Source organism: Vanacampus margaritifer, chromosome 3 (assembly GCF_051991255.1).
Source record: "Vanacampus margaritifer isolate UIUO_Vmar chromosome 3, RoL_Vmar_1.0, whole genome shotgun sequence".
NCBI lineage: Eukaryota > Metazoa > Chordata > Actinopteri > Syngnathiformes > Syngnathidae > Vanacampus > Vanacampus margaritifer.
The window spans coordinates 17105843-17128717 of NC_135434.1; the positions used below are offsets into that span (position 1 = coordinate 17105843).

General features: G+C 38.5%; 2 protein-coding genes across 9 annotated transcripts in view; both read left to right on the plus strand.

The window, feature by feature from the left end:
* Nucleotides 1-722: 722 nt before the first annotated feature.
* Nucleotides 723-3782, plus strand: LOC144049584 (E3 ubiquitin-protein ligase NEURL3). Its single transcript, XM_077562619.1, has 4 exons — nt 723-864; nt 2018-2533; nt 2606-2725; nt 2812-3782. Exons 1-4 carry the CDS (start codon nt 744-746, stop codon nt 3033-3035), a joined length of 981 nt encoding a protein of 326 aa, XP_077418745.1. The 5' UTR covers nt 723-743; the 3' UTR covers nt 3036-3782.
* Nucleotides 3783-10037: 6255 nt separating this feature from the next.
* sorbs3 (sorbin and SH3 domain containing 3) overlaps nt 10038-22875 on the plus strand; it is a 28022-nt gene continuing 15184 nt past the window's right edge. For all 8 annotated transcript variants that reach the window (XM_077562348.1, XM_077562352.1, XM_077562357.1 and 5 more), the window contains exons 1-2: nt 10038-10199; nt 22485-22542. In XM_077562348.1, the coding sequence (XP_077418474.1) occupies nt 22531-22542 (12 nt within the window). In that variant the 5' untranslated portion in view covers nt 10038-10199; nt 22485-22530. The remainder of the gene's footprint in view (nt 10200-22484; nt 22543-22875) is intronic.

Below are 22875 nucleotides of genomic sequence, written 5' to 3' on the forward strand. Positions count from 1 at the left end.
CTAGTGTTTCTTGATAGTAAATCAAATGAATAATTGGGAGTTTTACCCAACTAACTGAAAAACAAGGTGCATGCATACTAGAATAAGAATGACATGCGTCACTTTGATGAACAGCGATCAATTTTAATTAGGTAGATGGATGGGGGAAAATATAAAAAATATTGCTGGTAGAAAGTCAGCCTTCATATAGTAACAGTAAAAAAAAACACATTATTTTTCATGTTTCACGCACATTGAGCATAGTCCCTTTATTTTAAGGGAGAATCTAGGTGTTTCCCAGAAACAGTCACGTGACTGTAACCACAGGGAACGTAAATCAAGTTGCGTCGATGTCATTTCAGTTCATGGCCTCTTCCTGTCACATGTTCTTAGTTCCCAGCCAATCAGGATGAAGAAGTTGGCTCCTACCAAGGGAGGACTCGAGCCACGCAGCGCACTTTCGTTTTCGAAATGACATCATTCTACAGCATGTGACAGACAGGAGCTCTATGTGTTTTAGTCAATAAGATTTCCATGACTCATTTCATCGAAGTCTTATACTATGTTGGAATAGAGTGAACTGTACAACCTGAAATATGACATGGATCAGTTTGATAACACATACATGTAAACATGTAGGCTATAAACAAAGTAAACATACACACGTGTACTCGCTGGTAACCTGTGATAAAAGGGGAGGAGAAGGTAAATTTCCAAAAGGTTTCTTTCTCAGCTCCTCCCCTCCCTGAGTTCTAATTTAAAGGATGTTTGTGTTTCCTGTCACATTAACCCATTTTACAAATGCACGTTGCATGCTATCACGTTCTCTTTCTTTCTTCAAACTTCTTCACCCAGACAACTACACGATGGAGAGGAGGACGAATGGTGAGTTTTCAATTTACATGATACTATTTACATATCAGCAATATGTACAGTTAAACTTTATTTTTGTTTAATTTGTAATCTGAGATATGTATTATGTTGACAAAATATCCACTGCATGATTTCCATTTAAGCTTACTGTAAAAAACAAAAACAAAAAAAACACTTGATGTAGTACAGTTGAAATAATAAACATATTTTTAAATGAATAACTTTTTGACAGTGTTAATAAAAAACAAGGCTATTCTATTTATGTAGGCAGCTTTTGTGTTGATATACAGTAATCATGCTGGAGGTGCACCTAATGAGGCCAGTGAGCATATTAGGTAATAAAAAAATAAATTAAAATAAATAAATAAATAAATAATATAGAAGCAGTGCATTCTCATAATCATGAAATGTTGCATATGCAAATCACATTGTAAAAAAAAAAGAGAGAGAAAAAAAGAAGAAGACTGTCTGCTGGATTTATGCCCTGTGCATTAACATGTAGATGCTATGTGAGATACCAGAAAATGCCCATTCTCCCTCTGGCCACTATATTTCAAAGTAAATCTGAACACAAATTACAAATAAATGTCATACTATACTTTCGGAACATACAGTAGACATCTATGGGGTCCTGTGGCCATTTATGGAATATGAATTAACCAGCAAAATGCTCCCATGGCAGCGGCCATTTTGCCACTTGCTGTCGACAACAACGAATCACAGCTCAATTGTAAATGTCACATGACCAAACTCTGCAAACAGGTAATCCGTGATTGGTTGTTACCTGAACCCTGAGCAACTGTGATGTCATTTTCAGTTGACAGCAACTGGCAAAATGGCCTCCCCCTGAGATGCGTACTAATGGGTGGATTTGGCTGCTTAATTCATGTTCCACAAATGCGATATTAATCAGAATATCATGTTTGGACTAGTGTGGTTTGAAAACTTCAGTAGCCATGTGGGGCTTTTGAAATCTCATCGAATTTTCTTCTCGTTCTGGTTCTGGTTTAAAATTACAGTGCAGTAGTCTCAAATGTCTTGTCTTGAAAGTAGAGTACTTTTTCACTTTCTTATCATTGATTTGTGCTTTTTCTGAAGTGAAATCTTTCGAGTTGTGTACAAATAATTGATTGCATCATGCTTCTTATACAATTTCACCTTGCAGAAAATGAGTCAAAGAATCCGAAAAAATGTGGTGCCCGGTGCCTCGGTCCGATAACGTTCCATCAACGGGCCGTTGGAGACAAAATCCAACTGAGTCAGGGATGTCACCATGCAATGAGGTCATGCGCCACCTTCAAAGAAGGCCTGGTGTTCAGCAATCGCCCCGTGAGGTGCCAGGAGCGGATTCGGCTGCGGGTCGTGAACGACAACATAAAATGGCACGGAGCCTTGCGAGTGGGTTTCACCAACGTTGATCCAGATTCCCGATCTCTACCGCTGCCCAAATTGGCCATCCCTGACCTCACTGACATCGACGGGCACTGGGCTGCTCCCATCAGCGAGAAGCTTTGCCAAGCAGGAACAGAGTTGGAATTCTGGATGTCATCCCGAGGCAGCCTGTATATATCAAACCAGAGCGGTCAAAATTACAGGCTGATATCGAAACAAATCAACATCACAAAGCCTCTGTGGGCCATGTTTGACGTTTATGGACAGACGGGCTCCATTCACCTCCTGGGTAGGTTTATTTTTCTTCTTTTGGACACCCCTGAGGCAGCTGTTTGAATTAGTCACCTCCTTTTTGCTGCAGGTTCTGAGATGCGCGCGGGGCTTTTCACCAGGAAGTCATGTTCGATAATCCCGCCTGCTTTAGCCGCCGACTCCTCGTCATATGATGAACTCTCCTGTCTCGACCTGCCGGCGACAACAGGTACAGAAGCCTGTCTTCAAACACATTGTCGTGATTCTACCACAATCTGATTTCTTTTCTTGGTGCGTCGTGTCTGTTGGTGACAGATGGAGGAGAAGAGACGAACTGTTTGGCGTGCGTGGACCACAAAGTGGGCGTCGCTCTGCCTTGCGGCCATCGCTGTTTGTGCAACAAGTGCGCTTTCAAAATCTATTGCCTTAATGGTACGTGCCCCTTGTGCAGGCGGAGCATGGGGGTGCCGTCGGTCACTTGGGTGACTGCCCCTGACAAACAAGAAGATCCAGAGAAACAAGCCAGGAAGAGAGAATGACAATCGGTTAATGCACCTTCTTGTTCTGGAAATGACAATCTTGTAGCATTTGTAATTTGATGTATTTCTTTAAAAGTGAAGTCAGCGCATTTTTTCCCCCTTTAACAATAATATATTGTATGCGCCCCTGCTAGATTAATATTGCCTTTGTGGAATATGAATTAAGCAGCAAAATCCACCTTCGAGGGCGGCCATTTTGCCACTCACTGTCGACTGGAAATGACATCACAGTTACTCAGGGCTCAGGTAACGATGGGTGGATTTTGCTGCTTAATTCATATTCCGCAAACACAGTATTGATCAAAACACTGTTTAGACAAGTGGAGATGCATAGAATATATTATGGTAAAGAATATTTTTGCGTTGACATCCTCTTTAAACATGAGTAAAATGTACTTCTATTCAAGTCATCTTTATTTAAATATTGCTTTTAAACAGTTGCAGCTGTCACAAAGCACTTTACACAACACATTACAATGTCTCTTGGGTTATCTGTTTACTGTTGTTTTAGTTGCTTTATTTTGTTTTTAATTGAAAGGCAGAGCTTTGTTTGCACTGCTGATTCTCAAATATGCAATAGTTTTTATTGATTTATTTTATTTTATCATTAACATTATTATTTAATGTTTTGTTCTTTTGCTTTTTAACCTATAATTGACAGGACAGCTGAAGAGTTGTTAAATAAATTATGTAATGCAAATGTATGTATTATGTATGTTGTAAAAAATAAAGCTGCTGAAAAACGAAGATTTATGTCTGGTTATTTCTCTTTTTGACATTAACAGCGGTTCCCACAAGACACACAGTGATGGCTTTTTTTTTGTTCTTCCAGTTTTCTAAATAATATATACCGTAGAAAATAACAGAAATTAAATTAATCTGCTTGGATAAGCGGTTCGGAAAACGGATGGATGGATGTTTCAGAGTTCAAGTGGTGCAATTGTAAAACCTTGCAGGTTTTGTTTGAAGCAAGACTTTAACATTCTTAATGGACATATATTGGAATACACTCCAGTTACCAGCTACCTTATTGGGGACAAGCCTTGTACAAAAAGGATAGACGGATATGAATAGGTTCAAACACCAACTAATAATATGTTTTAATGAGGATGTGTCACTGCAGCTATTTATCTAAAGACAATGCTTAAGTTATAAATACACGGCAAATTCTGTTGTGTTGAATTGAGTTTAAAATCTAGTGTTTAATTATTTTGAGTTACTGGGTGTTGATTTGGGTGTTATTTGAATACTCAAAGTGAAGAAAAAGCTCTACGGGTGGTATTATTTCGGCGAGTCAAACACATTGATTAAAGGCTGAGTTACCTTATACATCTGGGCTCTTTTCTTTCTTTTCTCATTTACCGTGAGTCGTGCGGGAAAGAATTTTGCGGCAACAAACATTTACTATCTCGTCGTACTTATTAGTGTATTGCCCCCCAAGTGCTAGGTACTAGGTTCGAGTCCCACTGTCTCCATTTGGGTTGGAAAATACAAACATGTCAAGAAGTAACACTAAAACTGTGATTAATTAACACAAAAAGGAATGAAAATAACACTTTGTGGTTGAAAGTGACAACAAAACTGTGAGAAATTAATAATTAAAAAAAATGAAAGGAAATAACACTTTTAAGTGTTAAAAAATAACACTGATAATGTGAAAAAAAAATAACACTGATAGGTGAAAGTAGATAACACTTTAAAGTGCAAAAAGTTCACTTTAATGTGTCAAATAATAACACTATGGGTGTTGTAATTTCACTCTATCAATGAGTTAAATTTTTTACACTTTTGGAAGTGTAAATTAAACTCGGAACTGGTGAGAACTATATAAACTCAGGGAAAGTGTTAATGTTCCGATTTTGCTGTGTATGAAATAATGTTTTGTGGCTGAACAAAGATCTTTTGAGTCTGTTTTTGTGACTTATAAGTCATGACTTCCAAACTATAGGGGCCATTGTCATGTTTCCATTTAGACTTTGTATTGAAACTGCATGTTTCAGATGAAAGTTCTCCCATATCGATAGTGTCGGCAGAATCCTTGTACCTCCAACAACATCACCTCTCATTATTAAAAATTGCATCGTCAAAGAGAGCAAGGTATTTTTAACACTTTAGATTGGTCAGTAATTAAAAATAAACATGTGGACTGAACAGTAGTATAGATTTGTGGGGAATAAAAATCCTTTGTCTTCAGCTGTGTCATATTGTGGTAACATTGTTAATTTTTCTGGACTAAACTGACTGGACCTTATGCATATCCAAATGTATTATAATGTAACTAAATCAATCTTTCACATCCTTTATTGAGCCACGGCCGCATACTTTACTTTGGAAAATTTCCACAGCACAATACAAAACAAAAATGTAAAAAAAAAAAAAAAAGTAAAAGAAAAAAAAAGGAAATAAGTCAGCAAGGCTACCAGCACACCGGCACACTGACACACATGCCACATCGTGAGTCACGTGTACCTCTTGCACAACGTTCACAACTGCATGGAGGATCTGATGTCATCACCGGTCGTCACGCCACCCATACTGAGTGACAGCGTTACTAAATATCCAGCACAGTGGTTGAGAATCAACAAACTAACATTACATGCTGAAGATATCAGCTATCCGTAAACTCCTAAATTAAACAATGGAGCAAACACAACGAGACGGTCTCGTCAACGCATATCTACCGCCACCTTGTGGCTGGCTGTATTTAAAACAGCAACAACAACAACAAAACAACAGAAACATTATTCTGTACAGCAGGTGTCACCAACTAACTCAGGTCCTCGAGGGCCATTAACCCGCATGTTTTATATGTTTCCCTCCTCCAACACAGCTGATTCAAATGATCAGCTCAACAGCAAGCTCTACAGAAGCCTGAGATCGACCTTGAGCATTTAAATAAGGTGTGTTGGAGAAAAGAAACATCAAAAACATGCAGGACAAGGGACCTTAAGGACCAGAGTTAGTTGGTAACCCTAAAAGGAATGCAAGGGTCAATTATTGGTTACTGACTTGTACGAAACGGCTACCAATTTGACACGCTGAAATATCAAATCAGCTCAAATGACCTTTTATAATATGTTATTATTAATAATTAATGATATTCGTTTATGGTCATGTTAATGATTTCTTACACTGCCAGTGCTTACATTTTCAAATGATTACTTATACTGTATCTGAGAAAATTACAATGTCCCATAACTCTCATCGCAGGTGTGACATTTTTGGAACGGGCCCAAGGGTGCCTGTACCTGTGGGCTCCAAGATGGTGACCCATCGTGAATAATGTCTCATGAATAGAAAAAGTAGAATAAAAAAAAAAGTACTTGCTTGAAAATAGATTGTAATTCATTAAAATAATGGGATATTATAATTAAAACACTAGTCAATTATTTTTTGTGTCCTCACCTCAGGGATCAAACCAGTACAAAAATGCAACATTTTTGTGAAAATCAAGATGGTGGTCCAAAAAGCAACAACTGAATCATGGTGGCAATAATTGGCTCAATTAGCTCTACAAATCGACTACTTCAAGTTTAATGCACAGAGGAATGAAAACACAGCGGGAAAATTTCATACCGTAAGTTAGCCATGCTTAGCAAGTGCCAATAAGCATTGGCACACATATGGTGTTTGGCGACATCTGTTGGATCTAAAGTCATACTGCAGTAATAGAAAAAACAATCTGCAGGTGGTGTGTTTGACCTTTGGTTACCGTTTCTGACCCTGTTGTAAAGCTTGTTTATTGTAAAGCTACTGTAAAATATATGTCTTGGGCGGTCGAGATGAGAGAAGCCGCTGGTGTTCGTGTGAATGTAGAAGGCAATATCACAAAGGAAGGGCACATGAGTCAGATTAATAAAAGGGAACTTGACACAGGAGCTTTGCGCAGTTGCAGAAATACAGAAGATCTGCTTTGATAAGACCACGAGGCGAGCATAAGAAAGTTGTTGGGCCTCCATGCTTGGCTTTACTGCAAATGCAGTTCTGGAACACCACATGGAAACAGTGACACCTCCCCGAGGCCCCGTAGTGCTTGTGTGTGGGCCTTAAACATGTGCATGCATGTGCTGTTTGCAGTGAGTGAGGAGTTCACTACAATAAGACTTCCTCCAAAACACTGTACAAATATTTCATTAATGTACTTGATAAATAAATGTCTTCTAAATTTGTGATACTACAAAGAGTTTTTACAACCCTTATTGTTATTATTTTTAGTTATGAAGTTATTTTTTAAGGGCTTTAAACACACTTTCAAATAATACAAATACATTCAAAAATATTTAATACAGTATATTGAGAGAAAGCAAGAAGAGTAATGGATGACACAAAATTATTGTACAGTGTACTGATCCCTGTGTTTAGAGGAAAAAAAAGGAATAAATAAAAAATTCCAAACTAATAAACTTAACTTATCTCGCAATATATATGCATAATGTAAAATGAAGCTGCGGCCGTTGCTTTCTGTAAGTCTAAAATGCAGGAGAGCGTTTTGACCAGGGATGTCAAACATACATTAGGCCTGCAAAGGGGTTTAATTCGGCCCGTGAGATAATTTTGTAAAGTAATATAAAATTTGTAATGTCGGACCAATTAATCAGTCGGCCACAATCAAAGCATATCAATTCATAATTTCACAAACAGTCCCCCGATGAGCAATGCAGCAGCTTGTACATGGAATCGTCCTGGATGTCATTATTTTACACACAACCTAAAGTTGATCTATTTATTTATTTTGAATCATAGACCGACATAAACGTGTTAAATACGACACAAATTCAATTACTGGTAACACAAATACATATGACAAGGATTAACGTCCTTATAACTTCATTAACTGCGCCACACAATGCATTCTGGGAACAATATGTCTGCAAAACAGGTAGATTTAACACGTTTGTGTTATTTTTTGGAGCTATATGATTACAGTTGAGCTCCGTAATTTAGAGCTGTCCCACAAATAGCGAAAATCTGCGTATAATTGACGACAATTGTTTTTAAGTTATATACCATTATTTTACCAATCTGGCCCACTTGGTAATATATTTTCATCTATGCTGCCCCTGAGCTAATATGAGTTTAACATCCCTGGTTTAGACATTCAAAAATCTCTTTCGAATTGCTTCAGCAAAAAATGAGGCAGATCTTGAAATGCTTACACAATAGTATACCACCACATTGTGGCAGTAAATGGAATTACACCCCAAAATAAAGCACACAAAATAAATAAATAAATAAATACTAGCACCGTGAATCCAGAAACCGCAACGGAGGTTTTGTTTACTGCATATAAAATGATGCTTAAAAATCATGACATATCAAGCCATTCGCTCCACTCTCAAATACTGTGGGCGTGTCCGCTCAAACCACGGCTGAAACCATGCCTTGCTCAATTGTCAACTGTCAAATACCACTGCCATGACCTGACAAATTAACACTGTGATGAGAGGCACTAGCCACATGCTAACTTGCGAGCTTGATTGATTGTGATCTTAGATCGTATAAGGCGGGAAAAAATTTGGACAGGAGCGACAAGGGAGGAATGTGAACCATGAAACATTAACACCGGATTTGGAGAAGCTAGAAAGTCATATCAAATTTGTATCAAGTTGAATCGTTCGTTTCAAATACTTTGACTCTCTAGACATCTTAAAATCTGCGTTCAACAACTGATAAATAAAGTTGGCATTTTTTGTTAGGCGGTTCAGTTCACGCATTAGCAAAGCTATGGCAACACAATGTTTTGCTAGCAAGTCAAGCTAACACCACCTCGCTCCTAAGCAACAACTTGTGGCATGTAATGTGATAAAAAAAAGAAGAAAAAGAAAATTAAAAAAAATACTCTCAGGATGAGCACTAAATACATTGAAATGATTTCCCCCCCATTGTGTTAAGTTGACAGTAAAAATAAAAAATAAATTCTACTATTGTATTAATATGCATTTCAGAATCTGTACTTTTCTTTAAAACTTTTACTTAAATAAAGCAGTCATACATTTTTTTTTAACCTTAAATCTTTGTTTCCCATAAATATTTGGTCTGAGTCTGAGTCCTTTAGTTACCTCTCCTTTCCTCTTTTTTCAACCATTGAGAGCATTCTTTTTTTTTCTTCTTCTTCTTTTTCTTTTTTACTTTATTTTTCCTGGAGAGCTCAGTATTGTTCATTCGGTAATTTTACTGATTTGCCATGTCATCATCATTGCTCTCTCTTTTTTTTTTATTTTTTTTTTAAATTATAATTCTTTAGCATTCTGACGTAATGCATCACAGTGTGCTTCTCCCGCTCCAGTGAAACAGAAAGGAAGGCATAGAATGGTGAAGACAGTAGGTGACCCCCCCCCCCCCCCCCCACACACACACACACCTTCTTGACCCACTGCCCTCTAACACACTATGTAATCATTTCCTGAAAAAGTAATACCGCTAGTGATAATGCAATAAAATTTGCACTTAAATATGCCGGTAACTAAATAATTTCACCAATAATGTAATAAAAAAAATTCAGACTGACCTCTATGTACACGAGCCTGCTAAATGTGCCCCCCCCCCCGGCAGGTGTTACCGATCCATCAGGACCAGAACAAACAGACTTGGAGAGGTAACTTCTTCCTGCAACCCAACACAAATCCATGTTGCTACTACATTTTTGACATTTCAAACATTCCTAACTGCATTGCTACATTCTATTATGTGTCTTACACGAATTTGACATATTACATATAAGACCAAGCATAACATATCCTTCAGTTCACAGAAAACGACCTCATCGCTTCTCGCGTGGAAGGCGGTACCGCCGAGCCTGAATGGCCTAAATGGGAAGCTCTATTACTTCCAGCTGTGGATGGAAACTATTAGTGCGCGCCATCTCCCTGATGAGCTCTGAAGTGTGCGCTCACGCTCACACGTACACAAGCCATACACACACACACACACACACACACACACACACACACACACACACACACACGCCTACCCGCCCTCGCCTACTTTCAGAGCCACGCTGGAGGGTTCAACATAAGATAAAGACACGCTGTTGGCTGGAGACAGAGAACAAGAGAAAAGAGAGAGAGAGAGAAGCAGCAGAGCTTCCCTCCCTCCTCTTCTTCCATTCACTTCCTTCCTCCGCTCGTCTGCTTTGAGGAGATCCCGGTCAGCTCGCGCTCGTCTGTAAGTACTGCACACATCTTGGACATAACCGGGGAGCGGGGATGCAAAGGAATGATGACATCCTCATGCTTTATTTGTTTACCTTTGAATTAAATAGTATTAGTTCGCTACAATTCAAGGGAAATGAAGTTTCACAACAGATCAAATGTGACTGATGTTGATCAGCAGTATTGTATGTGAACAGACACAGCATGTGTTAAACCAGTTTTTTTTTTTTTTTTTTTACCAAGCCCCCGAGGTTTTATAAGGATAGCGCGGGACACGTATTGGAGGAGGGAAAATGTTGTTAACTGCCAAAACCAAATACAACCGGATGCTTACATGTTGGTTCTCATGCTTATACATTCCTTCAGTGTTGCCTCAGAGGACAAGATGTGATAACAAATAAGATAACTGCGGCGATTTCTAACCCGTGGTACCTGTTCGTGTGGCAGTTGTGTACCTGTGGACTCTCCAAGTTAATCACATGCTTTTTATGGTAACAGGGCGTTATGGAGTCTTCTGATATCTTAATCGTTTTATTGTGTGTGTCTCAAGGTGTATTCGCCTGCGCCCGTGAAAGTGGTAATTATGGTTTACCGTTGATTGACAGTCAATGACATTGCAAATGACACCAGACATGATCTGGATGCGAAGGCTTGTTGTGTCCATACTAAGTCAAACTCTTCCTTTAGAACGATGATCTCATTTTGTGTGGCCTTGTCTGTTTGCCATATGATCACATCTTACTTTGCTTTTTTGGGGAAGGCGAAAGTGATGATGGGAGTAGAAAAGGAGCAACAGTTCTACTATAGATGACTTTTTTTTTAATTCCTTCTCTTTTTGGTAGTTCCTCATTATCCTATTGGCTAGTTGGGTTATACAAAATGAAACAGTGCCCACTGAACTTTGTGGATGGGTGACACATGCCAAACAATACATTACATTACATTTCAGTGAGGATCTTGAAGAAGGTGCGACAGGAATTATTTTCACCATTTCATGTCCCAATGGCACCTTCTGTCTATTCAGAATGTATATTTGTCAAACAGACCAGGAGGCATTCTAGTTTTAACGCTGTGATTAGAATGAGGCCAATTATTTTCTTTGTTTTGGGATTTTTTTGCAGCTCAGTAGATCCGCTTTCAGTTGCTTACAAACGACTTTAAATGCTTTGATCTCCAGCAAATCAGTTTCTTCTCCTGCAATGTCAAGGACGGCGCCTTTCTCATGCCAATTTTAAATAGAACAAGTGAAACTCCTTTGATTGGTAGCAAACATTAATACCGGGGTTTCCATCCAATTGTTTTGAAAATTTTTAAAGCCAATTTACTGAAAATGCGCAAAACGGACATGTGACTTATGCCCGTTTCCATCTGTTCTTCTTTTGCGAATATTGAGAGGAGACTCCGTTGCTGTAGGTGGCGTTATACACCATTGAGATGAGATCCACCAGTAATTTAAAAGAAGAAGAACAACAACAGGAAGCGACTGCGTCGTATGAGTTTTCCATTTAAAATTGCATTAATATTCGCTTCTTTAGTTAATTCGCCCCCCCCAAACATACCTTAATTTATCGTCCTCCATTGCTTTGTGACTACAAACGTACGTACTGGACGTGTGACGTATTATCCAGTAAAAACGTGCGACATGTATCCGGCCTTGTTATTCGCAAAACCTGTTTCCATAGTCAAAATTAGCATTTTCCTTTTTTCGAAACGTAAAACTTTTTGGCAAATTTTGGGCCGTTTTTTGTATTTCTAGCTTTTCCATTCAGTTTATTTTTGCATTTCTTGGAAAATTTGAATAAAAATGAGTGATGGAAACCCAACTACTGTCTGCTCCTCACACTGGTGCAAAAAAGCCTCTTTTTTTTTAAACTGCGACAAGCAGCGTGCATCTGTAAAAATACCAAAACCCAGTCTAGCCCACCTCTACGCAGATTTAGACCGTGCTTTGAGCTCGCACTTACTTAATGTTTATCCTGACATATTATGAATTTAAGTACAGTTTTTTTTAACATGAGTCTGGGGTGTCTGGAGGTCACTGTGAAAGTCTCAGCAGAAAAAGTGAACATTTTTGAAGCATTGACCCACTCACCGCCAATCCACTTAGAAGGGAACTTTGACGTCTATAGCCGTCACTGGCAGTGAATGAGTTAATATATGAGAGAAGACACAGTTGCTTAGTTAGTTAACATTCAGGAAGGAACATGCATGTCATGAACTGGGATGTGTTGTGACGTCCGGGGTCAAAGTGTCAATCACCTCTTGCATGATTTGCCTCATAGTGACAAGGTGTTAAATGTGCTCACAGTGGGGACAAAGTCTGTTCATGGCGGGATATATGTTAGTGCCCCAACCCGCCCACTTGAGAGGCAAAGTGCATGCTTTCAGGTTCAGAGGCTCAACTATTTTGAAAAAACAAACTTGTGAAGAAGGCAGGCTGAGTAAATTGATATCTGCTTTGGATAGCACCACCAAGCCACACCACTGAATTATTAAAATGGAGGAGTCCTTCACTTTCACAATACACAGAGCTGTTTCAACAAACAGAAGTCTCCTGGATGTCTTTGCTTTATTGCTCCGGAGATGAAAGTGCACCTGAGAAAGAAAGCAATCAGAGTTTGGAAATGCAACGCAGGGCCAACACAAAGCTATAATCACGCTCATTTTTAGGTTTTGCACACTTGGAGACGTGTGGGTGAACTGGAAAGCCAAGTTTTAATTGGGCAAGCATTGTGCGCAAAAGCACTGGCATCCTACCAGGGCCCGTTCACAGCAGGAATTTGGAATGCGTAAATGCATAAATTGCCACCAAAAGCACAAACTATCACCCAGTCTTTGTTTGTTTAAAGGGAAGTCAACCTTAAACATTTCTTGACAATAATATGTGACCTCACTAGTGTAAACGTAACATTCAGATTAATATTACATTTGTGGAATATGAATTATGAAGCAAAATCCAGATGTTTTTATCCATCTAAGGGGGCGGCCATTTTGCCACTTGCTGTCGACTGAAGATGACATCACAGTTGCTCAGGGCTTAGGTAACAACCAATCGCGGCTTAAACTTGCGAACGTCACATGACCAATCCGAGCGAACAGCTAAGACGTGATTGGTCGTTCCCTGAGCCCTGAGCAACTGTGATGTCATTTTCACTCCACTGCAAGTGGCAAAATGGCCGCCTTCTGATATCGATAAAACCTGCTCAACTCATATTCCACTCACGCGATATTAACCAGAATACCATATTTAGAGTAGTGGGGCATATTGTTGTCAAGAAAAGTTTTTAGGGGTTGACTTACCCTTTAACGCATTTGTGTGAGCTCATGGGAGACTCTGCTTTATCTAGAGTCCATGACGTGGTGTTAAGTAATGAGCCAATAGAAGACAAAGAACTCCCATCCTCCTTTGGTGCTTTTGGCCTTTACTCACACGCAAGGCGAGGGGGGGTTATAAGACAGATAAAGATACTAAGTGGTGGTGTCACAGAGTCACTGGGCAGTGTCTGGGAGGTGGAGGTGATGAACTATTTTCATTCCCCTTTGGTTAACCCCAGGCTGTAAAATGGCACCTTATCACAACAATAGGCCTTCTTCACAGGGTCAGGTGCCCCGAACTGACAAGCCAAGAGCAGGGTGTTTTTTGCACGGGGCCGAAGGGGTTGCTATGGTGACGCTTGTCATCTGGGAAGTCTTCTGCAGTGGCATGCGGGGTGAGATCTTGGGAGGGAGAGAGAAGGGGAGAGAGAGAGAAATACAGGGAGAGAGCTATTGTATTCTGATTGTATGTTGAGAGCAGGCAAGTTCTGCGGAGTCCACTTGGGAGGTGAGTACGCTCTTTGTCCTGACGATAAATCCGTACAAACACATTGCGTGCTTTTTAATGTTGACAAACCTGTCTGGCTGCTCCAAACTTGCAGGATACAAACCCCTCCTTAGGAGTGTGTAAACACAGGGATGCGGTTGCAGTGCACTTTTAAACAAGTCTCATCACTGCTCACATCCGCTCTTGACTGCCTGATATTCATTGCAAAGCAACTCAGAGGAAGGATATTTTTCCCAGGTTGCAGGTCTTTAAGGAATCACTCCCCGAGGCTGCCCTCACTGTCAGATCAATTTCCACAGCCGCCTCTGATTCCCTTTGTAATATTACCGAGGGTCCTCTTGTCAGCCCGCATATGGGCAATGCACCATCAGCTTTGGATATGCGAAATGACAGCCATGAGGATTTGTGACATTTTGCTCAAGGTGTTGAGGATGTAGTCCTTCCACAAAGACTGATGCGATTATAGGCAAGATTACATTCTTTCTTCTTGCTTCTGGAAGACTATCAGCTGGCACTTGAGCAAGGCACTGAACCCTCCCTGCTCAGTGGAGAAAATTTACCCTTGAAGGAAGTTAGTAACTACACTCTAGAAACAGTTGGGTAAAAAAAAAAAAAAAGGTTAAAAAGGGACCAACCCAAATGTTTGGGTAAATCATTTAAAGCAAAAAAAGTTGGGTCAAATGAATAGCACACAAATTAAAAAAAAAAAAAATCTCCATTCCCCTTCTTTTTTTCCCTCTCTCAATTTTTGCTTGTCAAAATGAATAGGCCTAACCCACAAAACAACTCAAATATTGGGTTTTGGGTTATCCTTTTGACACAACGTTTTGGTTTACATGTGTAAGGTTGACTTTTTGGTTTACATGTGTAACTCAAAAAGTTGGGTTGGTCTAAAAATAAAATTAATTCACTAGGCCAACTTTTTTAATTTACAAAGTAAATATCACCCAAAAATTGATTGTGTTGTGAGTTATTCATTTTACCCAACTTTTTGGTTGAAATAAAATAAAATAAAATAAAATAAAATAAAATAAAATAAAATAAAATAAAATAAAATAAAATAAAATAAAATAAAATAAAATGTTGGCTTGCTTTTTCAACCAACTTTTGTTTTTCATGCACAACCCAAAAAGATGGGTCAGTCCCCCCCAAAAAACTCAGTTGTTTTGTTAAAAAAAGAAAAGAGAAAAACATTGAACCGACTTTTTGTTTTAAATAAAAACAACCCTTTTTGAGCCAATTTGTAGATATTTTTGATGAAACAGTTTTTAGAGTGTAAAGTAAAATGGCAATGACTGGTTCCATTTCCACTTGATGAATTGTTCAATATTGCTGGCTGACTGACTGGTGATCAGTCCAGAGTGGGTTCTGGCATAGAGTCCTGCCCCTGTTGTGACCCTAAACAGGAAACCATGAACACAATATTGACGGATGGAAGGATCACGTCTAATGGAAACTAATAGAGGAAAATAAATCTAGTGCACTGTGGCGCATTTGGTTTGCGCCTCATAGTTGAGAGTTTCTGGCTTCCTCCCACATTCCAAAACCAATGAAGACTAAATGGTAGAAAATGGTTATTTGCCCTGCGATTGACTGATGGTCTAGTCCAGCACCATCTTGAACATACAGGATAAGCAACTGAAAATGACTGAATGAATAAACCTCCTGCAGTCTCTATGGTTTTAACTATACTCACTTTTCCAAATGGTTAAATCGCTCAGGTTAGTTTGTGTGTCTTTTTTGTGCCTTCGATTTAGTGCCTCCTTTCAGTTGACAAAAACAACACTCCAATCCTGCTGCTGCTCACACTGGAGAAGCACCATACAAGGAGGCGAATACTCCTCTCCTGATAAATGAGTGTATCCCTCAATAACTACATATCATAAACTTGCGCTGCAGATCCTTGTATGGGCTCCGTCTGTGTCGGTTAGTGCAGGCAAGTTTATGATCAATCCCCCAGGACCTCCAACACCTTTCACATAATTGCAGCCTGACTCAGTTAACATTTGGAAGGAAGCAGTCCCCAAATGGCCTCATTATCATCTCATCAGATGGAAATGTAGGCTTTATGCGGTTTTGCAGCTATGTTAGGTCAGCTGGTACAGTCATAATCGTATTTTCTTTGTGATCGGTTACTAGTTATTCAACTTTGCACATCATTGCAGCACTGAGATTCGGTTAAAATGTAAGACTAACATTTTCTTTACAATAATATGTTCTATGCAGCCCCACTAGTCTAAACACGGTATTCTGATTTATATTGCGTTAGTGGAATATGGGTTAAGTTGTCAGGGGGCGGCCATTTTGTCATTTGCTGTCGACTGGAAATGAAATCATAGCAGCAACCAATCACGACTCGCCTGCTTTCTGAAGCTGAGCCGTGATTGGTCGTTACCTGCGCCCTGAGCAACTGTGACGTAATTGTCAATCGACAGCAAATGACAAAATGGCAGCCCCTGAGATGGATAAAAATGAGAGGATTTTCCTTGTTAAATCTGTAACAATTGGCCAAAAATATCTTTACGATAGCCTTTTCATTTGACTATTTATGATTGAAATATCTCCTAATTAGTAGATTAACACCTTAGCTGTTCACAATGGGTACTCCTGCAAGCCTCTGGCCAATAGTTTTCAGACTGGATTCAGATTCGAATTTCCCGCCCTCTCCCCTGCGGATGTGACGTCATGTGCGCATCGTGTATGTGAAGAAGGGTGTGTGTAGTTTCATTTTTTTGTCAACAGGTAGCAGTAGCGATTTGAAATTTAATTTCCTGCATTCAGTAGCTTTAACTCATATTTCACAATATTAAGCACAATATCAGTTACATTCCGCTTTTTTTTTTTCCTTTCATCCAGCACAGGATGTCTTCAATCTGTGCAGGGTACAATGCAATCTGAATACCATCAAAGCATTGTGTGAGTGAAATGTGCTGCCCAGTGTCTCAGCGGCAGGTCATGTGGATAATTCCCCTGGAGAATGACCCAAAACACGCACCTAAAAATACCACAATAATGACTAAAAACAAAACATTGGACTACTGTATTCTGAAAACCTCTAATCTCAGTTCTATTATGTGGAAGGTTCTGAAACATGAAATCTGGAGAATACACACTTAAACCTTTACATAATTCTGTTGGACAACAAAAAAAGTTAACTTTGAGTACACTTTATTTTATTTTATTAAGAAATGTATTGTTAGTTTGGTATCCTTCATGGATCAAGACTTGCACTCACCAGATCGTGTGTAGAAGTTCCACTTGATGAAACAATGATTAACTGTGTGCACCTTGGAAGGATGATCAAGTGACAGTTTCATTTGTCCCCTTAAATGCCTTACATCATTGTGTCACATCATAACTTGGCTGTGTGGATGATTTATGAACGTCACGATCCTCCCTCTGACCGCAAAATCAGGGTCAGGGGTCAACACAGTGCAGGCCATTCATTGAGCTTTGTGTGGTCACTTTGACAAGTTAGGGCAAGATTTGCTGTGAAATTCAATCCAAACTCCAAATTCAAGCATTTGTCAATTGTGTGAGCATTACATCACTGAAGTGTTGTGATGTGACGACACATCAACAATCACATGGGCGTGGTGAAGTCCACTGGGCTGCTAAACGCAGCAGCTTCTAATAATAGTCCAGTTTCTTATCTGGTTCTGGTTCAAGACTTTTTCCACAGTTATCCTATGAGTCACAATACAGATGTGTGATAAAAGGTTCTGCAATTGGGTGACTTGAATGGAGTGCTGTAGATTCATACTTTGTAGTGTTTCCTAACATCTGGCCTATTGCTCGCAGTAACGGAATGAGTTTCTTGAAGACAGAAGCACATTACCATACTCCAAGTTTCTCATCTGTGTTACGCCAAGAAAAACCACGGCTGCTATTTGACCGAGTTACAGATAGGAAGCAGGAAGTCTGGTTTGCAAGAACTATCTCATCCAGCTCATTTTATCGTCATCTGAGGTGCACCTGGACCTTTTATGGCGCTTTTCTTTTCCATCCTAAAAACGGATCCAGGGGTGTTAATTAACTCATTCACTGCCATAAATTCATTAAAAAATAATAATAATTGGGGCAACAGGCAATTAACATATTTAATTGTAATTAATTACATGACTTCACTAGTTAACTCACGATTAATCACAAATTTTATATCTGTTCTAAATGTACAATTATTATTTTTTTAGATTGTCATACTCTTGTTAACAAAAGTGGATTTTTGTTGTTGTTGAAACTAATAGAAATAATTTAAATTAATTTTTTACGTTTATAGCCGTCAATGGTAGTGAATGAATTAAAAAGAAGAAGAAAACATTATTAGAAATTTGGAGCGTCAAGCGATTAAAATTTGTAATCATAATTAATCGCATGACTTCACTAGTTATCTCACGATTAATCACAAATTTTATATCTGTTCTAAGTGTAAAATAAAAAAAAATCTAGATTTTCATATTCTTGTTAACAAAAGTGGAAAAAAAATGTTAAACTAATAGAAATAGTTTAGTTTTTGTACGTCTATAGCCGTCAATGGCAGTGAATGTTAATAGACATTTCACCTAGTGGGGGATTAACGTGCTACAGCTCTGCATCTGCTCTTGATACGCAATCATTACGTAAGAATTCATAGCGTATTCAAAAGCAAAACCAGACACTTGGCTGTTTGGAGTTATCAACTGGGTTTTCTTCCTTATTAGGAAGCATCGATTCCTACTCAAGAGGGTAACGCTGCATGCAGTGCTGGATGCTGATCCCTGGAAAAATGAAAGGAAGATATTAAAACATGAGCCTACTTGGACTTTCACCAGTGAGTGGAGCCAAATTGGCTTGCATGAAATGTATAAAGCGATAATAATTCATTTTTGATCATACATTTTACATATGTATAAAAGATGCACTGTAGTAACCCAACAACAAATGAATGAAGCTAACAACAAAATAGCCACATACTGTATCCCGCCCAGTGCAAAGGGCTCTCTTGCATTAAAAAAAATATATTATTCATGGGCAGCACAAAACTGCTAAACAACAAATCAACATTAAGTGCAAGTTCTTATTTTGAAAAAAAAAATTGTTCACAAAAATCAACTCTCAAAATTTTAATATTGAGGTACTATGTTTGTCTTGCATACAAATCAGCAAAACATTATTATGCCTACTCACGTAGGGCAGTATACGACTCACTGTAAGTGCAACTAAGAAATGTCTGTCATCTAGTGGTGAATGGTGATATTACAACTTAAAACTACACTCAGTTTCTGAACCCATAATAATTATAATTAGAATTTTAATTTTTATTAATATGATGATGATGATGATGATTAAAATCATTATCATTATCATTATTATTGTTATTGTTGTTTATTTGTTACTATTTTTAACTATGTACTGCATAGCATTTCAAATATGAAAATGTTTCTTTTGCCTACTCACATTGCACTATAGGGCAGTATAGAATTCGGTCTGCACAACTAAGAAATGTCTGCCATCTAGTGGTGACTGGTGATATTACAACTTAAAACATACAGTCGACTCCTACGTATTGGTTGTTCTGCACCCGCAAAGTCACCTATTTGCAGATCCCCCAACCATTTTCCCCCCAGATTTTTTTTAATTTCTTTCCCTTTATTTGTTTTCCAATGATTTTTATCCAATTTTTAGGCGATTTGTAAGAGGGGGAAAAAAGGGAGGGAAATCTAAATGATTATTCAAATTATTTTTTTAGTCAAGGGGCTGCCCAGAGTACTGGTCAGGGGCTGCATGTGACCCATGGGCTGCCCGTTGCCTGTCCCTGTATTACATTTTTAGTATTTGTATTGACCGTAGAGTCATAAGAGGGCTGAAAAGTGGCTCGCATGTCTTCCTCAAAGTTCTGAGGTTCAGGGTTTGAATCTCGGTTCTGGCCTTCCTATGTGGAGTTTGCATGTTTTCACTTTTTGCGGGTTTTCTCTGAGTTCTCTGGCTTCTTAACACATTCCAAAAACATGTATGTCAGGATTGTTAGGTTCATTGAAGGTTCTAACTTGTCTGTAGGTGCAAATGTGAGTATGAATGGCCGTTGGCAATATTTTCCAAGTGAATGGCTTACCGAAAGTTACCTGGCATAATTTGTAATGAGGACAAGCACTATTGAAAATGGATGGACGGATAGTGTCACGAGTGTGAGTTACTTGATAACCACAGGGGGAGCCCAAGAGCAATAAATGAATAATTCTTGCGACACATTTCACACGTTTTTCTTTAATGAATGCTGCGTTTGCTTTTGTCAAAGAAAGCTATGTTAGACTGTGAATCAAGAAAGCCTTGTGCAGACAAGATTTTCTGTGAATGCCAGTACATTACTCATGTGGTCATGGGCCTGCAGCTGCGGTCTGCTGAGAGTGACGCGACATCGTGTCCAACACATTGGAAACTGATTAAGTAATGTATTTTGTGTGCATTGTTTTCTGTTGAACAGATAACGAGCTGCATGGCTGTGAATGTTTTGGGCAATGAACATCCGTCTGTCATCAGTGAGCAGAAATGTTCTTTAAAAAAAAAAGAAAAAAGTGCTTTGCTGTTATGTAACCGAGTTTATTAAGAGATGATGAGCTTGATAGTGTGACATTGTTGTCCAGAAAGAAAAAAAAAACACTGGACTCATGGGTTCTGTGCTATCCATTATCCCAAAAGCTGCAAATCCCATGCGGAAAACTCATCAGTGCAAATTTTGCAGACTGACACACACACACATTCTTCCTTTCTTTCAGACTTTCTACAAAGTAGATCTATTTACATTGCATACACCAGAACAGTTAAATTGTCAATAAACTCTCAACATCAACTCCGATCTTGCCTTTTACAGAGCCAATCTGTGTTGTGCTGTGTTGACATCAGTCCCAGAGTAGTCTGAGTACGACTGACAGTTTTACCACAGCAAATGTTGTAATCATTTGTTGCCATTGAGGGACCACTGTAGACGAATGGCCTGTCTGTAGTTGACCTGCTTCATCAGTCCAGCTTGTTCTGACGACATGAGAACAGATGTGAGTCACAGTCGTCGTTGTGGGTGATGCTAACTTTCCTCTGGTATACTGTATTGGGGGTGCTGGATAATGGAACATTGTCAACTCTGACTGGATGTTAAACTTGATTTATGATGACGCCACAGTCAAAAGGTTAAGGGTTAAAAGGGCCTGATTCGACTGCCAAAAAATGCAGCGTATCTGAAGACATGCAAAATCTATTGTACAGTGTTTCTGTGTGGATGACTTTAACAGACATCGCCTGTAGTGACAAATCTGACAGACAGTAACAACGCTACAACATTGCATTGTCCGCAAGGGTGCAATGGCAACTGACAAAATGTTTAAAACATTTCTGTTCATTACTTTGTTGTGAGGAGGTTCTGTGATTATGTCACATGTTGTCAACATGGGCTCAACTTGGAAGCATTGTTAGGTTCTGAGATTGGCAATACTCAGACAACTTTGGTTGTTAACCAGTAACCAGGACACCATTTTTTTTTTTTTTTAAATTCTGACAACATCTTAATGTTTTAAATTTAAGAAGTGCATCAAATTTCTTACCTTTTTAATATATATATGTTTATATATATATTTTTTTTAGAAATGTTCAATATAACTTTTTTACAGACTCAAGAGTACGCAACTATTGAGTAGTCACCGATACCGATATCAAGTACCGTTGTTGTTGATGTATTCTCTTGTTTCTTAATTATGTAGTTTCTTATTTATATCCTTTTATTTTTTTATTAAATTGAATGAATTGGAATTAATTGTATGGACGTTATTTTATGTTGGGACTTACATATTTTAAATAGTTTTATGCCGCTGGTTGGGTGTGGGGTTCCTGTATTGCCTTGGGGTTCCCGCTTTTTTTATGTGTTTATGTATGTACAGTATGTATGTTTTTGTCTATTTTGTTTCTATAGTTGTTTTGAATGTTATGATCTAGATTTTTTTTTAATTACAATTAAATTATTTATTTATAAATTAAATTATAAATACTTGTTTTTCAAGGTGCTATAAAAATAAAGTTTATTATTATTATTATTACTATTATTATTATTATTACAGATCCCACTTGTACTTTTGATACATAAAATTTTCCCCAAAATATAACACCAAATATATGAAAGAGAGAGAGAGGAAAAAAAAAATCCCAATATAACATTTTTACATAAAATGATATGAAATTAATGTCAATTTTCTATTCTTCTAATTTCTAGTTTTTTTTTGGGGGGGGGGGGTCGACCCGAGACCGATACCTGGCATTACTGCTTGCCTATGTCTAATCATAGATTCCATATTAAGTCACTTAAAAAAGGTCTGTTCCACTCATTTGGTGACGTCAGTATTGGCTAGTATGCATTGCACAAACCAACTAAATCTCAAAAGACTCATCAGATAATCTACCTGTGAAGGTACGCTATTGACATTTTTGTGTGTGTGTGTGTGTGTTTATCTGCAGCTACTTTTGTAGAGAATCTGCCACACAAGAACAGACAAGTGAGCACATGCAGTCGCAGGTAAAATGTTCCTTAATTGTACATCTTTGTTGACGTTACAGATGACATGCTTTCTTATTCGGGAGCATAACAAATAGCCCAAACTTTTGAATGCTACTGTATGTTTTGAAGAAGAAGAAGAGGGGGGGGGGGTAAACATACAATGAAGCCGTTTCATAACTCCCCAAGAACACGAGAATACAAAACAATAGGTCCCTTCATTCGATACACCTACTCAGTCCAATGAGGTGCAACACAAAAGATAAAGATGATAAATCGACGTGTCATTCAGTGCAGTTGTAGACCACAGCAAACTATCACAATAATAAACATATTGTCAGATGAACACATCTT